At 36.1% G+C, this 19,762-nt stretch overlaps 3 protein-coding genes across 4 annotated transcripts; 2 read left to right on the top strand and 1 right to left on the bottom strand.

Moving 5' to 3' along the window:
* The first annotated feature begins 247 nt into the window (after positions 1–247).
* Positions 248–968, top strand: LOC106140020 (superoxide dismutase [Cu-Zn]-like). Its single transcript, XM_013341537.2, has one exon. The coding sequence runs from the start codon at positions 357–359 to the stop codon at positions 960–962; it is 606 nt and encodes a 201-aa protein (XP_013196991.1). The 5' UTR covers positions 248–356; the 3' UTR covers positions 963–968.
* Positions 969–1,550: 582 nt separating this feature from the next.
* LOC106137748 (carboxypeptidase D) lies at positions 1,551–18,429 on the bottom strand. 2 transcript variants are annotated; one of them, XM_060947566.1, is made up of 11 exons: positions 18,269–18,429; positions 11,933–12,035; positions 11,027–11,188; positions 9,582–9,715; positions 8,321–8,457; positions 7,580–7,767; positions 6,213–6,404; positions 5,480–5,598; positions 3,770–3,946; positions 3,141–3,233; positions 1,551–2,652 (listed from the first exon to the last, which is right to left on the bottom strand). In XM_060947566.1, the coding sequence occupies exons 2-11, from the start codon at positions 12,033–12,035 to the stop codon at positions 2,539–2,541; spliced, it is 1,419 nt and encodes a 472-aa protein (XP_060803549.1). In that variant the 5' UTR covers positions 18,269–18,429; the 3' UTR covers positions 1,551–2,538. The 2 variants fall into 2 exon arrangements, with proteins under 2 accessions (XP_060803549.1, XP_060803550.1); XM_060947567.1 differs by having other exon boundaries at positions 6,213–6,389.
* LOC106140019 (uncharacterized) lies at positions 4,362–5,086 on the top strand. The gene has a single exon (XM_013341536.2). The coding sequence runs from the start codon at positions 4,444–4,446 to the stop codon at positions 5,050–5,052; it is 609 nt and encodes a 202-aa protein (XP_013196990.1). The 5' UTR covers positions 4,362–4,443; the 3' UTR covers positions 5,053–5,086.
* Positions 18,430–19,762: the final 1,333 nt, after the last annotated feature.

Raw genomic sequence — 19,762 nt, 5'->3', positions numbered from 1 at the left:
GTATAATATTTCACTTAAGTGATCACAGAAGTTGGTATTTGGTGTATAGTCCATACCACGTAACCGTTTGAAGTCATAGCTGATCGCGAGTATTTACACATCATATTATAAAGACTATTAGTGAGTGAGTTCAGCCCCATATTACAAGTCCATGCACCAATTTATCAATACATTGATCTATCTTGAGGTAATCTTATTTATTATCTTTTATAAGGATGATTTGTATTTTTGATAAAGATTAAAGACAAATACAAAAGCATTACACATTTTGGTTTAAGCGCATTTAGGTTTTCATTGCTAGTTTTCGATTCGTATACCCTTTTTATACGAACAGTTCATAAATACTTTGCTTCAATATGATTTACCATTTGGCAATTTGTTTAACTATATCATTTGTTACTGTCACATGTGAAAGAGAAGCCGTTGCACAGTTAGTGTCTAGTGATGTCTCTGGCAGTATTTGGTTCACGGAGATCGGCGCAGGAATTCGTGTTCATGGCAGAATCGTCGGCCTTGGTGCCGGAAATTACGGGTTCCACATACACGAGTTTGGGGACACCACCACTTGCGAAGCAGCCGGCAGCCACTTCAATCCGGACGGTACTGTTCATGGAGGTCGAGACCATGCGTTGCGGCATGTTGGAGACTTGGGGAATATACAGTTTGACGAAAATGGAGTCGCAGAAATAGACTTTGTGGATCATGTGATTGCACTTCGTGGTAGAAACAATGTGTTGGGGCGGACGTTGATATTGCACGAGGGAGAGGATGACCTAGGTTTGGGTGGAGCCGTAGACTCGCTGACGACTGGTAATGCGGGCTCTCGTCTTGCTTGCGGTGTTATTGGCCTTCGGTCGCCTGTCGACCCTTGGCGTAAATTATTGCAACCAAATGAGGTGAATTTAAATGAAAATGCAATGCCTTCGGTGTTTAATTATTTACTTAAACTAAATAAATATTAAAATTAATTTTTTTTTCTATTTACAATAATTAAATAGGTACCTTATTAAATTATCTATGCTTAAATATTTTGTTCCGCTCATATAAGAACACTTGTCAAGTTTTCGGTTTATTAATGTTGGGCCACGTTTTTCTTATATACCTGCATATTTTTTTTTGAGATACAATATGAATATTATAAAAAAAGAATATTATCTTTCATTTGTGAGATTAAATTTCAAATTGAGACCGATGGCGGCCCGAAAAAGAATATTAATACACTAGATAATTACGTTTCGTTCAGACTTGTGATTGAGCTAACACGACACCTGCTGCAGTTGTGTAGAATCTGCCATAGAAATGGCTTTGTTGAAATTCCTGTGGGGTTAGCCGAAGATATTGGAGACGATGCTGTTGAAGGAGTTGGTAATGGAAGCTATGAAGCCAGGCGGAGGCGGAGGCGGCGGCCGAGCTGCCACTGGCGGCCGGTAGTAGGGGCCTCCGTCAATGCGCTACACACAAACAAATACATAATCAATCTTATAGCCCGAATAATCTACAGGTACTTAATGACAGAAATATGAAACGGAAAGTATTTTTGAGTCAGCATGTCAGCAAATAGTCAAAGATAAAAGCGCACCACAGGCTCCTTTCCAGAGAGGTGAGCATATAACTGGGTCTAACGCCGGGAGGGTGATGATGAGTAAATAGTGGTTCTTTGATACTTTTTAAATCCAAGTTTGTTCTTTTAGGTTGATTACAAGTGTAGGTTAGGAACACTCAAAGTGTTATTCTTAAAGTGCGATGAATTTTTTTAGTAATTTTGTTTCTTATTGATTTTTGTTAAGAGCTCTATATTTGTAAATTGACGTTCTATCTACATATCTTCTAATTTGAACTTATTTGCTATTAAATATGTGAACAAACACCTTACCTGCGTTATAGTGTTAAGTAGATATATCAAATGGGTTATTGAAAAAGTTAAAATTTATTTACACGGGACAAAATATACTACTTGTATAACGTGGGAAGTAAGTACGTCTTTTTTAATTCTGCATAATTGTACAATAAATTCACGCATCCTACTCGTATAACATAATGTTAGATAGTATAATGTTGACTACTGAACACAGTCTGCATTCACTTAAGTACATCAGACATTTGGTTTATGTTAATAAATAACACGAATAAATACAATACAATCTGCAATATATGTCTATCTACATATTTTTTTACATTTCCTTCACCATCTTCAACAAGCAAGCCAAACGTGAGATCAATTTCTAAATACGATTTTACTTACATTACAATTACTTAATATAAGCTAATACATATAAAGAACAAACACCTAAAGGGTTGATTCAATCAATAATATTGGCTTAAACAACTTCTTCTAAACAAGATTTGTAAAATATCATTTTGTAAAAGTTGTAGATACCTTCAATATTGGTCCTACACATAGATATCTGAATATTATTAAATTTCTATGGTCCTACATAATATATTTGTACTTAGAAAATACAGATCTTGGTTATACTGCATTTCAGTGTACATACTGAACTTCAATAATCAAAAAGCTAATTAGTGTGTGTAATTCAATTAGTCTTGAGGGAACACAAAGATATCTTGCGGCTGCGTTGATGGCTTGGCGGTGGTGCTGGTGACACGAGCGCGGCCAGGCTCGTGTTTCGGAGCCCGGGTCGTCACGTAACCCTAAGAAGATAATACAGTAGTACCAAACCACCCAAGAGCAGAAGTTGTTTATACAAAGAGGCAAATGGGAAAATAGCACTGTTGTTGATATTGTTGTTTTTGAAGGTAAAAACTTAGTTCAATCTAAAGTTTTTCCTTAAAAAATATTGGATATCCAGGTATTATTGTTAACTGTCTTCTCTAGTAATTCATAGCCGTTATTTTGTTTTTGTCTACATATTAGTTAGTACCCCAAATTCTGTGCTAAATGAAAATGCGCAGCACAAAAATCTGCGAGTGTAAAAACTTATATTTGGGCAAAAAATGTACGAAGGGCAATTAAGAATTATTTACACAGGCATGCTGAAGCAATTTTACTTCCTTGCCTCACTTTGTAATAAGTAAAATTGTTTTATTTCTGATGATGACCCATATTTACAGTGAAGTTTAATAAGCTAAATATATTTACAAGTAGTACAATATGTAACGAACCCTGAAAGGGTACTTACTTTCGCCGAATGTAAAGTAACATTCAGCAAAGTCGGATGACTCTCTATTACGATAAACTCAACTTCTTGTGGCAAGTATCCGTCAGCCGATACCTGCAACCAAATGAATATAATGCAATCAAATCAATATCTTTAATAAGTCTAAATATGAATATCATAGGCCTAGGAAGCCCTTGAAATTTTACAGAACTATAGATCGAACGAAAAGTCAACTCAGATTATATTTCCTAAAGATAAATTCATCAACTGCACTCCTCACATTGCAGTAACTTTTATAAAACTTACAAACATTTCTACGCCCATGTTTCACAGGATTTTGATTAGACAATCAACACACCAGAAAATAAATAATCAACAGTGACGCGGCTGAGTATGCGAAGAAGTATTGCGTGCGTAGAGAGTTATAGAGAGTTCTAAGATAACGTAGGTACATCGATCGAATCTGGAACGTCCTGGCGAAAAGTCAGATCAAGAGTTTCCTTAACTGATAAGTTCGCACGTGCGCATGAAATAATGTAGATAAAGGGGGAAGATGTAGTCTCTAGCTATACCCCTCTGGAAAAGAGGCGTGATTTATGTATTTACTGGTGTATACGTGTATATATCTTGTAAAATAAAAAAGCTCTTACATCAAGTCGATACGTCCCCGGCAACAGAATCCTCCAGAACTCGCCGTACTTGGTGGTGTGGTAGGTGACGTCACGGCCCTTCACGCGAATGGCGGCGCGCTCCACTGGGTTACCATTCTCGTCCATCACGAACCCATGCGCACCGCGGTGGGCTTCCGCCAAGAACTTTATCAACGACTGGAAATGTAAGATCGTATTTCCTTATTTTAGTATATTTGAAATTTCCTATATGCATGCTAACGCTGGACTGAAGCCTGATTTCCTTGTGGACCAACTTTCTTTTTATTACGATATCTCTAAGGGACACAGAATTGATAATTATCAAATAATGTAAGTTCTTGTGTGACAAATGTAATGCGAGCTTTAGTTATGCAAAAGGGAGCTCCCTGGAAAAATTTTGGAATTCCAGCGAGAATTAGAGCATAACTCAGAGTGTAGCAGCAGAGACTTACTAGTCGTACCTACATATTAAGCAATAGGTGAACGTACCTAGTACATAGATTATACTCCACTATCGTGTTATCACAGAATAGGCTGAGGTATAGCTTTTCATTGATAAAGATCCACTCTCACCTTATCATGTTTGATAACATACACATTTAGGATTTATTTAGTCGATTGTTATATCGCCCGACAGTATTGTCGTGATTTTACTAGCAAATCGTAGTGCAAAAATGTTTTCTCGTTGGTTGTTTTGTTTGGTTGTTCTTAGTTTTGCAATCCAGAGTAAGGCTGAATATAAAGTGGCAATTGCTCATCTTATATCAACGAATGTAACTGGAAGAATATTGTTTACGGAGGTGGACGGAGGAGTCCTTGTTACGGGGAATATAACTGGGCTGCCTGAAGGAAATTACGGGTTCCATATACACCAGCTTGGAGACATTACTACCTGCGATACTACTGGCGCGCATTTCAACCCTGACGACACAGATCATGGCGGTCAGAACCATACGGTGCGTCACGTCGGTGATTTGGGAAATATCGCCTTTGTTGGTGGTGATACGGCAATTGCTAATGTCCGTATCTTGGACACGGTTATAGCTCTTACAGGCAGGAACAGTATAGTAGGTCGTGCTCTGGTGTTACATGAAGGAGAGGATGACTTGGGCCAGGGAGGCCACGAGTCTTCGCTGACCACAGGGAATGCCGGCGGGAGAGTGGCTTGCGGAGTCATCGGCATCATGTTTCCAGTGGACCCCTGGAATTCCGCTGGTATTGCAGCACCATCTCTCTCTATACTTGCTGCGGTTGCGTTTTTCGCAATCTATGATTTGTACTAAGGAAGTAAATAAAGTACCTACTTTAAGCTATTTATATTTTTCACATTATTAATGATTGGAAAGTGTTATCTACATGTCAGCAGTTTTTTGAATAATTAATTGCATTTTGTGCCTACTTAAGTTTTATCGATACGATTAATTGCTGATTTACCTACCTTATCGTCTGGGCTATAGAGCGATACCTTATCACAGTATCAGTGTGTTAATGTTACCAAACTATCGATGGGTTTTAGGTAAAATTTTACATTTAACCTCTGATTAACATGAGTATTATAAAAGATGAAGGGTTGCCTGAGTTGTAGGATTAAAGTTACAAAAATAAAACTGAACTGTGGTGCCCGATATCTGCTACACCAGTACTGACACGCCAGTATCTTTTTTCTTTAATTCTAGGTAAAATTAAAAAATAATAAAGATTTTACTTTACCTCTTTATTGTCCAGCCAGTATTTGCGCAGCTCGTGCGCGGGCGGGTACTTGCAACAAGAGATCTCCAGCGTAATCTCCATGCAACCGTGCCAGAGGTAGTTGTAATCTTGCATTCCACCTGCCAATAGCATTGATTTTTGGGAGATTTACCTTACTTTGATTGGGAAGAAATCTTTTGAACATTGGGGTAGTGAATTAAAAATATTCTGTTTTTCCAACAGTTATTTGTTTGTAAATATAGACAAGGAAAAGATGACGGAACCATTGGGCCCCAAGTAGAACCAGAAATAAACGCAGTATGTTTATCGGTTGATTACAGTTCCAACTCCGTGAGGTGACTGTGATTTCATACATTAATGATTTATGCAAGGCGGTGACAGTACCTATGTAATAGCTTTTTAATTAGGTATCAGCAGTCAGTTTTCTCCTAGGTTCGTCACAATGTTAAACAGTTATCATAGAGAACTTACTCAACTCACTCCTCTACTAAATTATTAAAAGTACTTTACGTTCTAGTAGTCCCACAACTGATTGGTTTAAACCCACAATTCATATCAATGAACATCACCACTTTATATTTTTATTTACGTAAATTATTGTCTAAATGCCTAGGTCCTTAGTACACTCACTATGTGTATTTGAAATTTCATTCAAGACTGGGTAGGCTGATGAAACTCTTAGACAAGAAAAACGAAAACACTTTCAGGTTTGTAGGTGTGAGAGTCATGTTACCTGTGAGTGGATACCACGCAGCGCCATTAGTGATGCCGTTCTCGAAACGAGTGGAGCCCGACTTGCAGGAGACACCGCGGGACATCTTCTCGTGGTTCTTGGAGTACACCAGCGCCAGGTGGCGGAACACGTCGTCGTCGGGCGCGATCGACGGCGTGTGCGCGTATGTTTGGAACACTGCGTTCAGGGGATATGTTGGACAAACGCTTGTTAGACATGGAGTTTTATAAAATGTCATTAAGTCTATTTATTAAAACATCAGCATATTATTTAAATTTAAATTAAATTAATTCATTATAACAATGTATTCTCTCGTCTACATTTCTAGTCTAATTCTAATCATTGAAGAAAATGATGCAGTGCTAAGTACCTACCTAATGATTAAAATGTCTCATATTAATATTTTTTAAAATTTGAATTTATTCATTCATCATTGAGAAAGTAGTGTTTAATAGAACCCAAAAACTGCTGTCAGAAGAGATAACACACAAAGAATTTTTGAACATCTTTGATCACAATTATTAACATTTTTTCCAAGACTAAAAGATGATTTCCCCAAATTAACACTGTAAGGTTCTATGAAATAATAATTAAACAGAAGGCAATTTTATGTAGCGAGTACCTATTGATGGAAATTTTTGTGAGGGGATGAAAATGTTAGGGACAATCAAACATCATGCCCTTTGTCCTTTTTACAATATTTGGACCAAGGATTTCACACAATGTAGAGTACGCTTAAAATAGCAGGCATACATAATCTAATATTGAAATAAAAAAGGGCTAGTTTATGTCTTTTCCTAACTCAAGTTAAAGTTAAGCGTTAAAAAATGCATCAGAAATTTTATACGTTACCCGAGCAAAGAACGGAAGACCGACAAATTCCTTTAGTTGAAAGCAGAAAAATAAATCAACAATTTAAAAATATTCGCAGAATTAAACATCATCGAGTAAGACAATAATGCCAGTGTGTGTGGAATTCTCAAAGATTATGCTAACGGGGAAAAGTGACAATGCTTTGAATATGCAACAGGTAAACTAGCAACCTTTCACTACCTACTTCTGTCAATTTATCCCTCGAAAGTGAAAAACAAAAAGGAAACTATTGTAAAATCACAGTCAATATTTAATTTTTTGTGTTTAGACCACTTATTTTAAGCTAAACATACTCAATTAGAATATGTTGCTACTATCTTTCGCCCGCGATTTCGCTGGCTTGTAATGCTATCTTATGTAACGCCATGTTTAGCTATATTAATAAGACTTATAAAAATTTGATCGTTGATTTCAGTGAGTGTAAACAAAACAAATAAAATACGCATAAAATCCACAAACTTTCGCACTTAGAGTAGCGTAGATTTAATACATACTAGAATTGGGCGTGTTGTCAAAAGGGTATGAAGCGACGAGTGCGCCTCCGTGCAAAGAGCCAGATACCACGAACTGAATCTTGCTGATCCACTCCTTGACGGCCTCGGTCTCCGGCTGCGGCTTTTTGGTGTTGGCCTTGAAGTAGTCCGGGAAGTTGCGGTTCAAATCGTACCGCCGAGAGTTGTACCTAAGTTTATGGTAAAATCAGCGGGGCTACATGGCACGCGTGTTGCGATAAACTACTCCTATTTATAATGACATGAAACGGCACAGTGATAGTACGCGCGATAAAAACGTCGCGCGCCTTTTAATCCTGCCGTTAAGTTACATCGTCACCTCTCTAGAGAGAACCCAAGCGTTCGTCTATTGACTATGATCCAGATCCAATGGGTAACAGATTATAATGATGTTTTTTTCCTACGTCCTAAACTCAGTCCGCTCGATGTTATTGTCTCGTGATAATTTAAGTGTGATTACTTTCAACAACTTTTCGTTCTTACTATAATTACGTGGACATGGTCGAACACAGCGTACATGCCATTATTGTTTAGTCACCTACCTTCCGCAAATATGTAAAGTAACTATTATGTAGTATGACAGTTGTGAGACCTATAGTATTGTCAAATTTTATAAAATTACGTAATCTGCAATCGTCACGGTTGGTAATTTCTATGAATAAAGTAAAAATGTTTATTTCGGCCTTGTTGTATTTGAAATTATGTGGAATTTTTTGTACAAACCTGCCAAAAACTGTGTCACACTGTCCTTCTTTAGAGATGGAGAAGCCGTCAGGGTTCATGGACGGCATCAGGTGAATTCTCGTGTTGTCTAGGAGCCATTTGATATACGGATCTGTGTTGTATGAAGTCACCAAATACTGAAAAAAAAAGTTGTCTACTAAAAGAAATATAGGTACAAACATATCCTTATTCATCCTAATCCTAATCCTAATAATATTATAAATGCGAAAGTTTGGATGTCAGTATGGATGTTTGTTACTCTTCCACGCAAAAACTACTAAACCGATTACGATGAAATTTGGTATGTAGGTAGCTGAAGACTCAGAATAACATATTACGACTTTTATTAGACTATTTTATCCCGGAGTTCCCGTGGGATTGATAGGGTTTCCATGCGGACAAAGTCGCGGGCAGCCTCTAGTATATAATATAATTGTTTTTTCTCTCTTTTGGAAGCTTTGTTTTTCTTTCAGCGATTTATGAAGTTTTTATTTGATACAAAGTTAAATAAAACCTTTTGTTTATATAAATTATTCATAATTCATTATATTCTACCGAATCGTAACAACCATGGAATTTAATTTTCTTTTGAAAACTAATCTCTCCAAACTAGCAAATGCGAATATAATGGCAAACCATAGCGAAGTTGTAATGATGCATATATCGTCGCTTTTTATTTGGGTTACGGCTAATTTTATATGCCTGTGAGACGATGCGGTCATTTTCACAGATCAAATAGGGATATCCAGTAAACAATATTATATTTTCTTCTGCTTTTCATTGTAGTTGTATGTTTCTGTTATAGTCAACAGACCAACAAAGGCCTTGCGAGATAAGGAGTTTCTCAAAATAGGTTTTTAATTTAATCTATCCGAGTAAGTGTACCTATCCCAAACATTTATCAACCTATACATCTTGTATTCTTTCATATTAGTAGGAGCGTATTGAAATATTCAATTAAGTTATGTAGAAGGTTTGTCAAATTAAAACAACAGGGAAGGACAAAATCTTATGAAATGTTATTGGAAAATATAGTAACGTTGAGTTTTGAGGTAATAAGTTAGTTTAACTCAATGGTGAATAAATATAATATAAATATAAAGCAACCTGTCACTATTTGAATCTCGGTTCTATCATTAAGCCAAATAGCTGAACGTGGCCATTCAGTCTTTTCAAGACTGTTGGCTCTGTCTACCCCGCAAGGGATATAGACGTGATCATATGTATGTATGTATGTGAATAAATAATGTTTGAGACCGACCTGTATGAGATGCAACAGCAGCTCCCTGCCGACGGCTTCGTTCCCGTGAATATTAGCCACGTACTTCACGTCGGGTTTTCCAATCATGTGTTCGTACGGCGACGCTGAAACCACCATCACCCACAAATCGCGACCTATAAATATAACAAAATTGCGTGTTAAGTTTGATTGGCTTCTTGACATCGGGCGTGCCGTTTACTTATAGGTATGTCTTTACGGCCCTAATAGAATCTTCATCCGGTACTTGCAGGGCAGACAGAGTCAACATTCTTGAAAAGACTCAAGGGCCACGTTCAGCTGCCTTAATGATGAATCTAGATTCAAATTGTGCCACTTTTCAATCGGTAATAATTTTATTTAACTGTTAGATAATGCATTTAGCATATAATCCACCCATTGTATCAACATTTATTTATTTATATTTTATTGTACAAAATACAAACAAAATAAAAACATTGTTTGTGCAATAAACATAAATAAAAAACACCCACAGGTAACTACGTAGCGAGCAAGTTATAAACATATAACCAGACTGACAAAACAGTAAAGGGGCTGATATGATTGGATGTATAGCAAAATTCACATGGCAGTGGTCAAGACACTGTTAGACTGAAAAAGTGGCTCGCGGCCAGATTACAGATAAGATGGGAAATGGTAAAGGTGGAGGAAAATAATTGTATACATTTTGCCCAAAATGACATAGAATAGAGGAGGTTGAAATACGTCTACACTAAATTGGACATACATAGGCTTTGCTTAATGATTGCTGTAAATTATCCAGCTGTTATTCCCTAGTTCTTGACATCGGATTTCCCTATCATACGCATGTAAAAAAAAGTTGTATGAAATAAATAAGCGTACTAAAGGTTTAAGCCTGTTGTTTTTCCCTAGAGAACAAATGACATCGAACAAACTCATGTTTAGTAATAAATATGGTGACGCGAATATTTAATCAACCACAACTCATGCTCGACCTTTAAACTAAATGAGATAGCGCTTGTTATACTTGTACATTTATTTATAAATATCACAAAATTGTAAAATTTATCAGTTATTATTGTATATTATTATGAAGACTCTAAAATGGCAGAAGCTAAGATGTAATTTTAATGAGAAGTTAAAATAATGAGAAGAAAAGAGCTTAAAAGCTAATAAATAAGTATACGGCGACGTATTATGCAATGACTTTTTGTTGACTTATACTAAAAAAAAGGCTTTACGCCAACAAATCTTAGTCAGGGCCAAAACTTTGAATAACAAAAAACTATTACATATTCAGTCAATATTGTGAGTTTCGCATATTTATCAGCGCGCTAGCGTGGATAAAGTCTGCGACGACCGCCTTGTTATTGCAAATTAGATGCAATTAATTTCTAAACTCGTTTTTGTTGTACATTGTTGCGACGAGCTACATTACAGAATATTTTTCATTCATTGCTGCTTACCTTGCACGGACTTTCCAATGGAGTAGAGTGCTGTGAGCGCTGGATACTGCGCGGAGACAGCGCGCAGGTATCGCGTGAGCTGGTCGTGGTCGTGGTAGCGGAACTCCAGCTCTGCGCCGGCTGTGCGCGACTCCGCCTCTCCGATGTTTGTTGTGTCTTCCACTAAAGAACCAGCAACAATTATTTACTTTGTGTGAACTAGCCTTTAAACCTCTTTAGGTCGATGTACATATTGATGTACGAGTATTTAGATAATTCATGGTCTGTGGGATGCCTTTTTTCCATCATTATAAATCATTAAATAATGTATCCTTTAATATTAATTTAGAAGAGACTTTTCGAATTTAAGTCTGTGTGTTTTCAACTTTATGTTAAAGTGCTCAAAAATTATTTATTATTATCTTCAAAGCGATTTGGAAAAACCATCTGATATCATTAAGAATCAAGAAGCGGGTTATTTTCCTCCTATAGGTACAGATTCACAATTCAATAATTCACATCGTCTAAGTTTTATACAAAACTAGCTAGCTCTGGCCACAAACTCCCTCGATTTCTGACTGAAATGTTGTTTTGTCCGCGTTTCTCATAGACCATTTAAGGTTGCTCAACAACACTCGAATTTTAACGGACGTAAGTAGTTACATATGAAACAAAGTAGAGTATAATAAAGGAAAATTCCTAATTGGTCGGTTGGATTTGATTTCAGTCAATCCGTAGTTGGTAGTATCTATAAACCTTACCTACCCAATTTTTCACGGCTATTTATGTAGAGTTTATACAATGGAAGTTTTCAAACACCCTTTCTTTAGTGGACTACGGAATTGGTGGATTTTGAAGTCAACAAAAATCTGCAGTTCTCCATGAATATTCAAAGTAAACAGGATCGTCCTAGCAGTACATAATCACCTGTGCTATAACTGGCTTCGGGAAAGGACTGCGTGAACGTTGAACCAAGGCAAGTGAGGAGCAGGAATGTGTTGGCCAGTCTTGCTACGGAACCAGCGCCCATCTGTAACAAAATGACAAGCATAAATACATTTATTCCTAAGCTTACGGGTAGACAGTGCTTCGATTTATATAAAAAAGAGCATAAATCTTAAGATTAACTTAATCTAAAGATCTATCTTATTATTTATTTAGATCTTAAAGTCTAATTAATTTCAATACTGATTAATCTCTTTCTCTTAAAACCAAACTTAATATTATACATAAAATTCTCGTGTCACAATGTCCGTTCCCGTACTCCTCCGAAACGGCTTGACCGATTCTCATGAAATTTTGTGAGCATATTGAGTAGGTCTGAGAATCGGCCAACATCTATTTTTCATACCCCTAAATTATGGCAAACCAACGTTTGCCGGGAGTAGCTAGTCTTATAAAACTAGCTGTACCCGCGACTTCGTCCGCGTGGAATAGTTATTTTGGACATCATTGAAGCCCTCAAGGATGAATAAATTTCCATGTTTTTTTTTCACATATTCCATTATTTCTTTACTCCTTATAGTTGCAGCGTGATGTTATATAGCCTCAAGCCATCCTCGATAAATGGTATATTCAACGCAAAAAGAATTTTCAATTCGAACCAGTAGTTCCTCAGATTAGCGCGTTCAAGCAAACAAACAAATTCTTCAGCTTTATAATATTAGTTTGATTATCGTGTTTTCATTCGTTCCCGTACTCCTCCTGACGGCTTGACTGATTCTCACGAAATTTTGTGCAAAAACATTTTTTTTAATTAGAAATTACTTGAAATTATAAGGCAAAACAACGTTTGCTAGCTAGTACCTATATCTTATATATAAAATTCTCGTGTCACAATGTTTGTCTCCGTACTCCTCCGAAACGGCTTGACCGATTCTCTCAAATTTTGTGAGCATATTGTGTAGGTCTGAGAATCGGCCAACATCTATTTTTTATACCCCTAAGTTACTTAAAAATAATTTATATGGCAAAACAACGTTTGCCGGGACAGCTAGTATCATATAAATATTTTGATCGAGAGCTGCACCCTCTACGAAGCTACGACTAGACCACGCTAGTCGTCGCAGCTACGTGGCATATTGTAGCGTTTGTAGCAATTTTGCTACGAAAAGCTACGACGCGACGCTTTAATTTAAATTTTCATTTGACAAGTAATGTTTTAAATCTACGGATTTGACGGAAAATTCAGACATGCAATGTAACTTACAACGGACTTTAAACAGGAGAAGGTTCTCAATTTAACCATATTTTTTATGTTTATTACCGCTTGTCATTAGCATTTTTAATGCGATTTAAAAAATTATTTTTGCGTTCAAACGAGTAGTGTCCGATTGGGTCTGATAGAAATTAGGTTAAGGTCTGGTTATAAATGTGGAAGATACTCCAGAGAACATCTCAAAAATATAAAGAATAAGCTCTGTTTTTATGTATATTACGCCATTACCAGTAATTAGGTATATACTTTTGAATTTTTTAAGAGTACCGAGTCAGTGTGATCCCAAAGAAATTTGGTTAAGGTCTCACTAACTGGGTCCTAAATGTAGAAGATGTTTCAGAGAACATCTTAAAACAGCAGAATTATTTCTGCATTTCTGCAGTTAAGTTTATAAATGGGTATATGGCAAAGGCATCTTCTCACAAGGAGAAGGGATGACCATCGCCATACTAAGAGAGATAAAATAATCCGGACAACGTCAGCTACATATTAAGACCATTTGTTATAATGGAATCTTTCTCATTCGCTTTCATCAATCAATTGCACCGCGCGTGACGTGACGTCACGAAACGGCTTGAGGCTTTCTTTTTTCAATGTTGTTCGATGGCACATGTGCGAGCGGTGGCGAGGCGCTCCACATGCGCGCGCGCTGTCATCGGGCCTTACCTGAAGGTCACTGGGTCAGTGGACCGCAGCAAGCAATAAGGAGAATACATAAGTATCGCGTTATACAATATTTTTTTACAAGATTTGATCTTACTTTTGATATCTCATCGGGCTTATTGTACTGCTGCTCGTCTTATCACTCCGCATGATTTTACATTGATGTATCAAAAACTGTGTATCTGTGTGCAAAAGTTATTCTTCTGCACTTTAATAATTTTGTGTCCACAACGATGTCGCGTAGTAAGGGAAATTGCTGTGAAGTACACATGAGACTTCTGTTTTGGTCTTATCCAAAATAAATACATAATAAATTCTTACCGTTTTTGAATGGGTGTGACCTACACCACAGAAAGTTTTGTTTAGGATTCCAAACCTGGTTCGTAACAACATTTTGATAAAAACCACAACTAACTATAGGTATAGTTACACGCCAATCATTAACAAGGAAAATGTAACCATGGCTTTGTGGGATATTTAATGGGATAAAGTTATAACAATGAATACACACACGTACGATTTTCCTTATATAAAACCGCTTGTTTGTTTTAGTATTTAAAAACGTAACGCATGAGAAGTTTCTGTAAAATTACAATATATACGAGTAATTCATATGTCTAATAGAAAAAAAAATGTGTAAGTATCTACTAATTTATATGAATCTGAGTCAAATAAACATTTCTGTTATTTTATACCGTTATTCTCGAAGAATTTTGCTAAGTTATTCAAAGTAATAACTAATAAATTTTTTACCGTTTCCGATGTTTTAGGTAGCCACAACACACTCCTTTGATTATATTATATGCATAGTAGGCTCGCTGTTTTGCTAATACATTTCAAGTTATAAAGAGGTAGTAATTTTTTATACTTTTATTTATTTGCTCTTGTAAAAAAATTAAGCGGTGATTATTTCTCAACATATATATTCGAATCACACACGCACACCTCTTGATTGTGTGTGATTATTGAGTGATAACTTTATAATTAAATCTAAATAACTTTTCTTAATGAATTGGCGGTTAGAAAATAATACGTACCTATGTACGATGGTGTGCGACAAATTTAACTACTCGAATATAGCAAGACAACGAATATTTAGAAGGAAATATTTGAATTGTATACTGCATTGGAGATTTCCATTAATATCACACGTACATACATATCATCACGTCTTTATCCCTTGCGGGTTAGACAGAGCCAACAGTCTTGAAAAGACTGAAGGCCACGTTCAGCTGTTTGGCTTAGTGATGGAATTGAGATTCAAATAGTGACAGGTTGCTAGCCGATCGCCTAAAAGAAGAATCCCGAGTTTATAAGCCAATCCCTTAGTCGCCTTTTACGGCATTCATAGGAAAGAGATGGAGTAGTCCTATTCTTTTGCTATTATATTATATGTATATTATTATGACACTTAGATAAAACAATTACAGTCGTGGTACTCTAATTAGTGCCTCTTCGAACATACTGGAGGTATTTGAGAGGGTGCTATTACACAGAGGTACTTATGAGAAACATCTTTCACATCGATCAATAGGTAGGTATACCTAGGCAGTTTCTCAGGCGTAACGAAACAATACTTGCATGGGAACAATAGTAAAAACAACGTAATAAAGTAAGTAGCAGAATCAGCAGCTTAAGGCCTCTCAATTTAAAAGAAACTACATCTCAATGTAGTTCAGGCCAGGTCGTAATACCCAAACTATACTTACCACTTTTTACAATACTCGTATTGGATGATGAACAATACTGTACAGGCCGCTCAGGTTTAACCTGTATCCGTTTAAATACGCGTATTTAAGTTACTAGAACTAAACCCTCCTGTTAGTTATCCTTTCTGTATAGATGGTGCTACTTCACATAGAGATACTACAAACAACTATTGGATGACATTAAGTTATAGCAACGGCTTACTAAGCTTTCCTTCCGGCTGTGAGTAGTCGTTGTGGTGGCACAATGACCTTATTAGAGTGGTCCCGCTAAACACTGCCCACTTTCATTTTCAAAAGCAGTGATAAAACATTGTTAGGTATATGTTACCCAAACAGCGAAATTAATTTTAGTCATGTATAGAAAAGTAACTCAAAATTCAAGATATTTATGTGTTTACTAAGTATGAGACAGAAATAGTCCACAGTTGATATATTCTGTTGCATAATGAGGGCAATGTGTACCACACATTGTGAACTTATGTGCGGTGTATTTATATGATTTCTTGTACATAAGCGTATGTTGTTCATTCCTAAATATAGTATACATAAGTATATACTTAGACATATATGTATATGTCTAACACAATTAGTTAATAGGAACATGATGTTTTATATTAAGTTCGCTTAAGCGATGAAGATGAAATATGATGTTTTATTTGACATACAATATTATATTAGGCTTTATCATAGAATGGGGCGACGAATAAACTTCTTTTTGAAGTTGGTTGAAATAGTGAAACGAAAAAGGCTTTCTATTTTTTTCAGTGCTACGGGAAATGGGACTGTACTTAGGAATATGAAAAGTCCTGTAAGATGCCAGCGCAATCCATCAGCAAACAATGCGGCGTGCATCACTTTTTGTCTGATGAAAGTTGGCAACGGGCGTGATTTGAATAGGTATGTCTTGAAAAGCATTAGCGTGTTCCGATGAAAGTAGTTTAGTTTTAAAAAATAGCGCATTCTATGAAAAATATCTACTTAAGTACCTATGTTTTGCTTGTCAACTTGATACACGAGGAAATAATGACTTTTTCTTCTCGGATCTAGGTTCTAAGAGACCTACATGTATTAGATAAAACATGATATGATGGATGAATCTATAAATTGAAAAAATCGCGTCGAATTTTATTTTGTAGCTTTTGCGTGAACAAATATATATACAGAGTAAAATTTTATAATTGTTGTTTTAGTTTTGTGCCGTGTGGTTTCCGGCACCAATACAAAAAAGAATTGGACCACTCCATCTCTTTCCCATGGATGTCGTAAAAGCCGACTAAGGGGTAGGCTTATAAACTTGGGATTCTTCTTTTAGGCGATGGGCTAGCAACCTGTCACTATTTGAATCTCAATCCTATCTTAAAGCCAAATAGCTGAACGTGGCCTATCAGTCTTTATAAGACTGTAGGCTCTGTCTACCCCGCAAGGGATATAGACGTGATTATATGTATGTATGTATGTTGTTTTAGGGAAGTACCTACTTCTAATAGCCCTCTTTTTTTCTGCTTAAGTTTCGGTAGTTACGGATGAACCCCGGTGTCAATTTAATTATTATCAGAGATCGGATATTCGGATGCATATTTACCTAAAATTGGGGTGTTGGGTTAGTACGGAACGTACTCCTGTAAAAAACAATCACGTGGTATAATTCTGGAATCCCGGTAGGTAAGTAATTTTTTAATAAATATGATCAAAAATTCAAAAATTCAAAATTCAAAAAAAATTCAAAATTCAAAATTTTTTATTCATTATTATAGGATATTATTATATCGCTTAATAATTGTCGTATGGTTTAACAACTTGGTTGACGTCAAATATATTACTTAAAAACTAAGTTTACTGCCGCTTCCAAGGCGTCAGTGCAGAAGAAGCGGTAACAAACTGCACTGCAGCATTTTCTTCAACAACGTCAACTTCGCAATATTAAATTATACTTAGAATAGAATGTGGACGGGAGAATACATTGTTCACGGGAGATTTATATATTTATGAGATTTAATATTGAAAAAAGAAAAAAAAAAAATATATATATATATTTTATGGATTGCCAATTTTAAAAAGATTTATGTACAGAGTGTACTGAAATTTTGATTTAAGTTCAAATTAAACTACAATTAATTACGAGGTTCCTGTGCCAAGCTCGAGCCAGATGTGATCATCCATCACTTATGTTTATAAAGGTGTTTATCATACCTAATATACGATAAGTTTCTTGTTTAATAAAATTTCCGGGATTCAAAATAATTCGAATCCCGAAAGCAAGAAGCCGCCTCCATACTTTCTTAGAAAAAATATTAGTTTAGGTAAATATGCATCCGATTATCCGATCTCTAATTATTATACTAGTTGTATCGATAGAAATATAGACTAGACACTTCATATTATTATTTACTTATATAATTATTTACTTCGAACATTTTATTCATTTTCTATTTAAAAAAATTAACTAAAGATTTGTCACTGAATACCTAATTGATGTTTTGCAATTAAATTTCAGGTCAAATTTATATTTATGTATATTTTTATTTATATATTTGAAACCTTTGACATTACTTTATCAACTTTATTTAAGTAAGTGATGTTAAAACTTATCAAAATTGGCAAGTAACTTCAAACCTTAACTAAGTAAATAAAAACTAAAAATTTACAAAAAAAAAACAATATAAAGATTCTTACCTTGAGTATATTTGAGAGGAGTCTTGCGCTAAGGGAAGGACAAACTTTGAGATTTCATTTACGACACTTTGATCTTTGTTCTTAAACGAGACAAAATTGTCGGGCCTGTCGTGAGCAGCTGACGGACTCTGGCCGACTGTCGGGCGACGGCCGTGCACTGCGAGCACGCCGGCATCTGCGTCATCCGTCAACCCGCATAACCGGAAAGTGCTTTCTCTCAAACTCTTTATTCTGAATACAGTTCTATCTCCGAGAAATAAGGTACGTATCATAAAACATCGACCTGAACTTCGAATAACCTCTCGGCTTGTGATTTCCACTCTAGTGCTGCAGAAATACGAGCGCATTTACAGCTATAGTCGTTCAGCGCTACCATGAGTGACGTAGGATTCCCGCCTCTCATCTGATCTGGCACTTTTCCCGCGGATTGAGTTCTTTATTTCCTGATATTCAATAGATACCTTATCATTTCCATCAGTTTAAATATACATAGTGCTAAAGTGGCACTTTGCTTGATATTGGAAAAGCGTAACATTACCTACATGCATTATACCATTAGGTCAGTATTCTCTTCGTGACTTACTTTCTGATGCGCAAATTAGAACAAATTTAGGATACAAAAGTTATCGGGGTGGCTGATGACACAAATTTGTGCAAGCGCAAGATCTTTCTTCTTCAGTTCACCTTTTTTGTCTACCTGATCTGGACTATTAGTGTAACTCCTGTGTGGCTCTTTCAATCTTTTAAGTTGTCTAGTTCATTTTTATAATTTTTACAACTAGAGAAAGATCATACTTGCATCTAAATTTAGATATCCAGCTGCCAAATTAAACCCAGTGAGTTCCCGAGAGCAGCCATCGGACACCAATAAGACCCACTGCACCGCCGCAGGGAATCGCCCACGCACTCTAGCTTTCCCTGATTTCTCGAGAGAATTTGTTGCACGATCAGATTCTGGTTCCTAGGGTACGGACCATACCAATAGTTTAAATGGTAAAAACTATTACTAAACCTCTGCTGTCTGTCCGTCTATCCGCCTGCTAGAAAGCTGAAATTTTCCTGTGCAGTTCGACTCGCACTTGGCCGGTCTTAATTAATTTTAATACTACTTATAGTAACACTTCTTCCGCCATAAAACGAAAAACATGGTAACACAAGCAACATAAATTGCACCCTAAGAGAAATAGGGGAGAATTTTGTTTACCAGGTTAAAAGTTCTTACTTACAAGACAAGCACACACATCTAAAAAAATCAAGATTTTAAAGCATTCAATTCGGAGAAATAGTTTCGTGTGATACAAGTAAAATCAGACGAAGAGAGAAACGATAAAAGTCCAATTTTTGGCTTCTATTGATCACATACATCCCCATGTCGATTTTCTGGCCAAATTTTTCAAGTACAGATACAAAGATCGGCCAGTTACAATTATACGTTTAGGGAATATTATATATGATATTATAAAAAATTGTAAAATGAAGTAAATAAATGACATA

This window comes from Amyelois transitella, chromosome 13 (genome assembly GCF_032362555.1).
Source record: "Amyelois transitella isolate CPQ chromosome 13, ilAmyTran1.1, whole genome shotgun sequence".
Classification (NCBI taxonomy): domain Eukaryota; kingdom Metazoa; phylum Arthropoda; class Insecta; order Lepidoptera; family Pyralidae; genus Amyelois; species Amyelois transitella.
The sequence above is the reverse complement of the archived record's forward strand: the minus strand, read 5'-3'. Positions and strand labels throughout refer to the sequence as shown.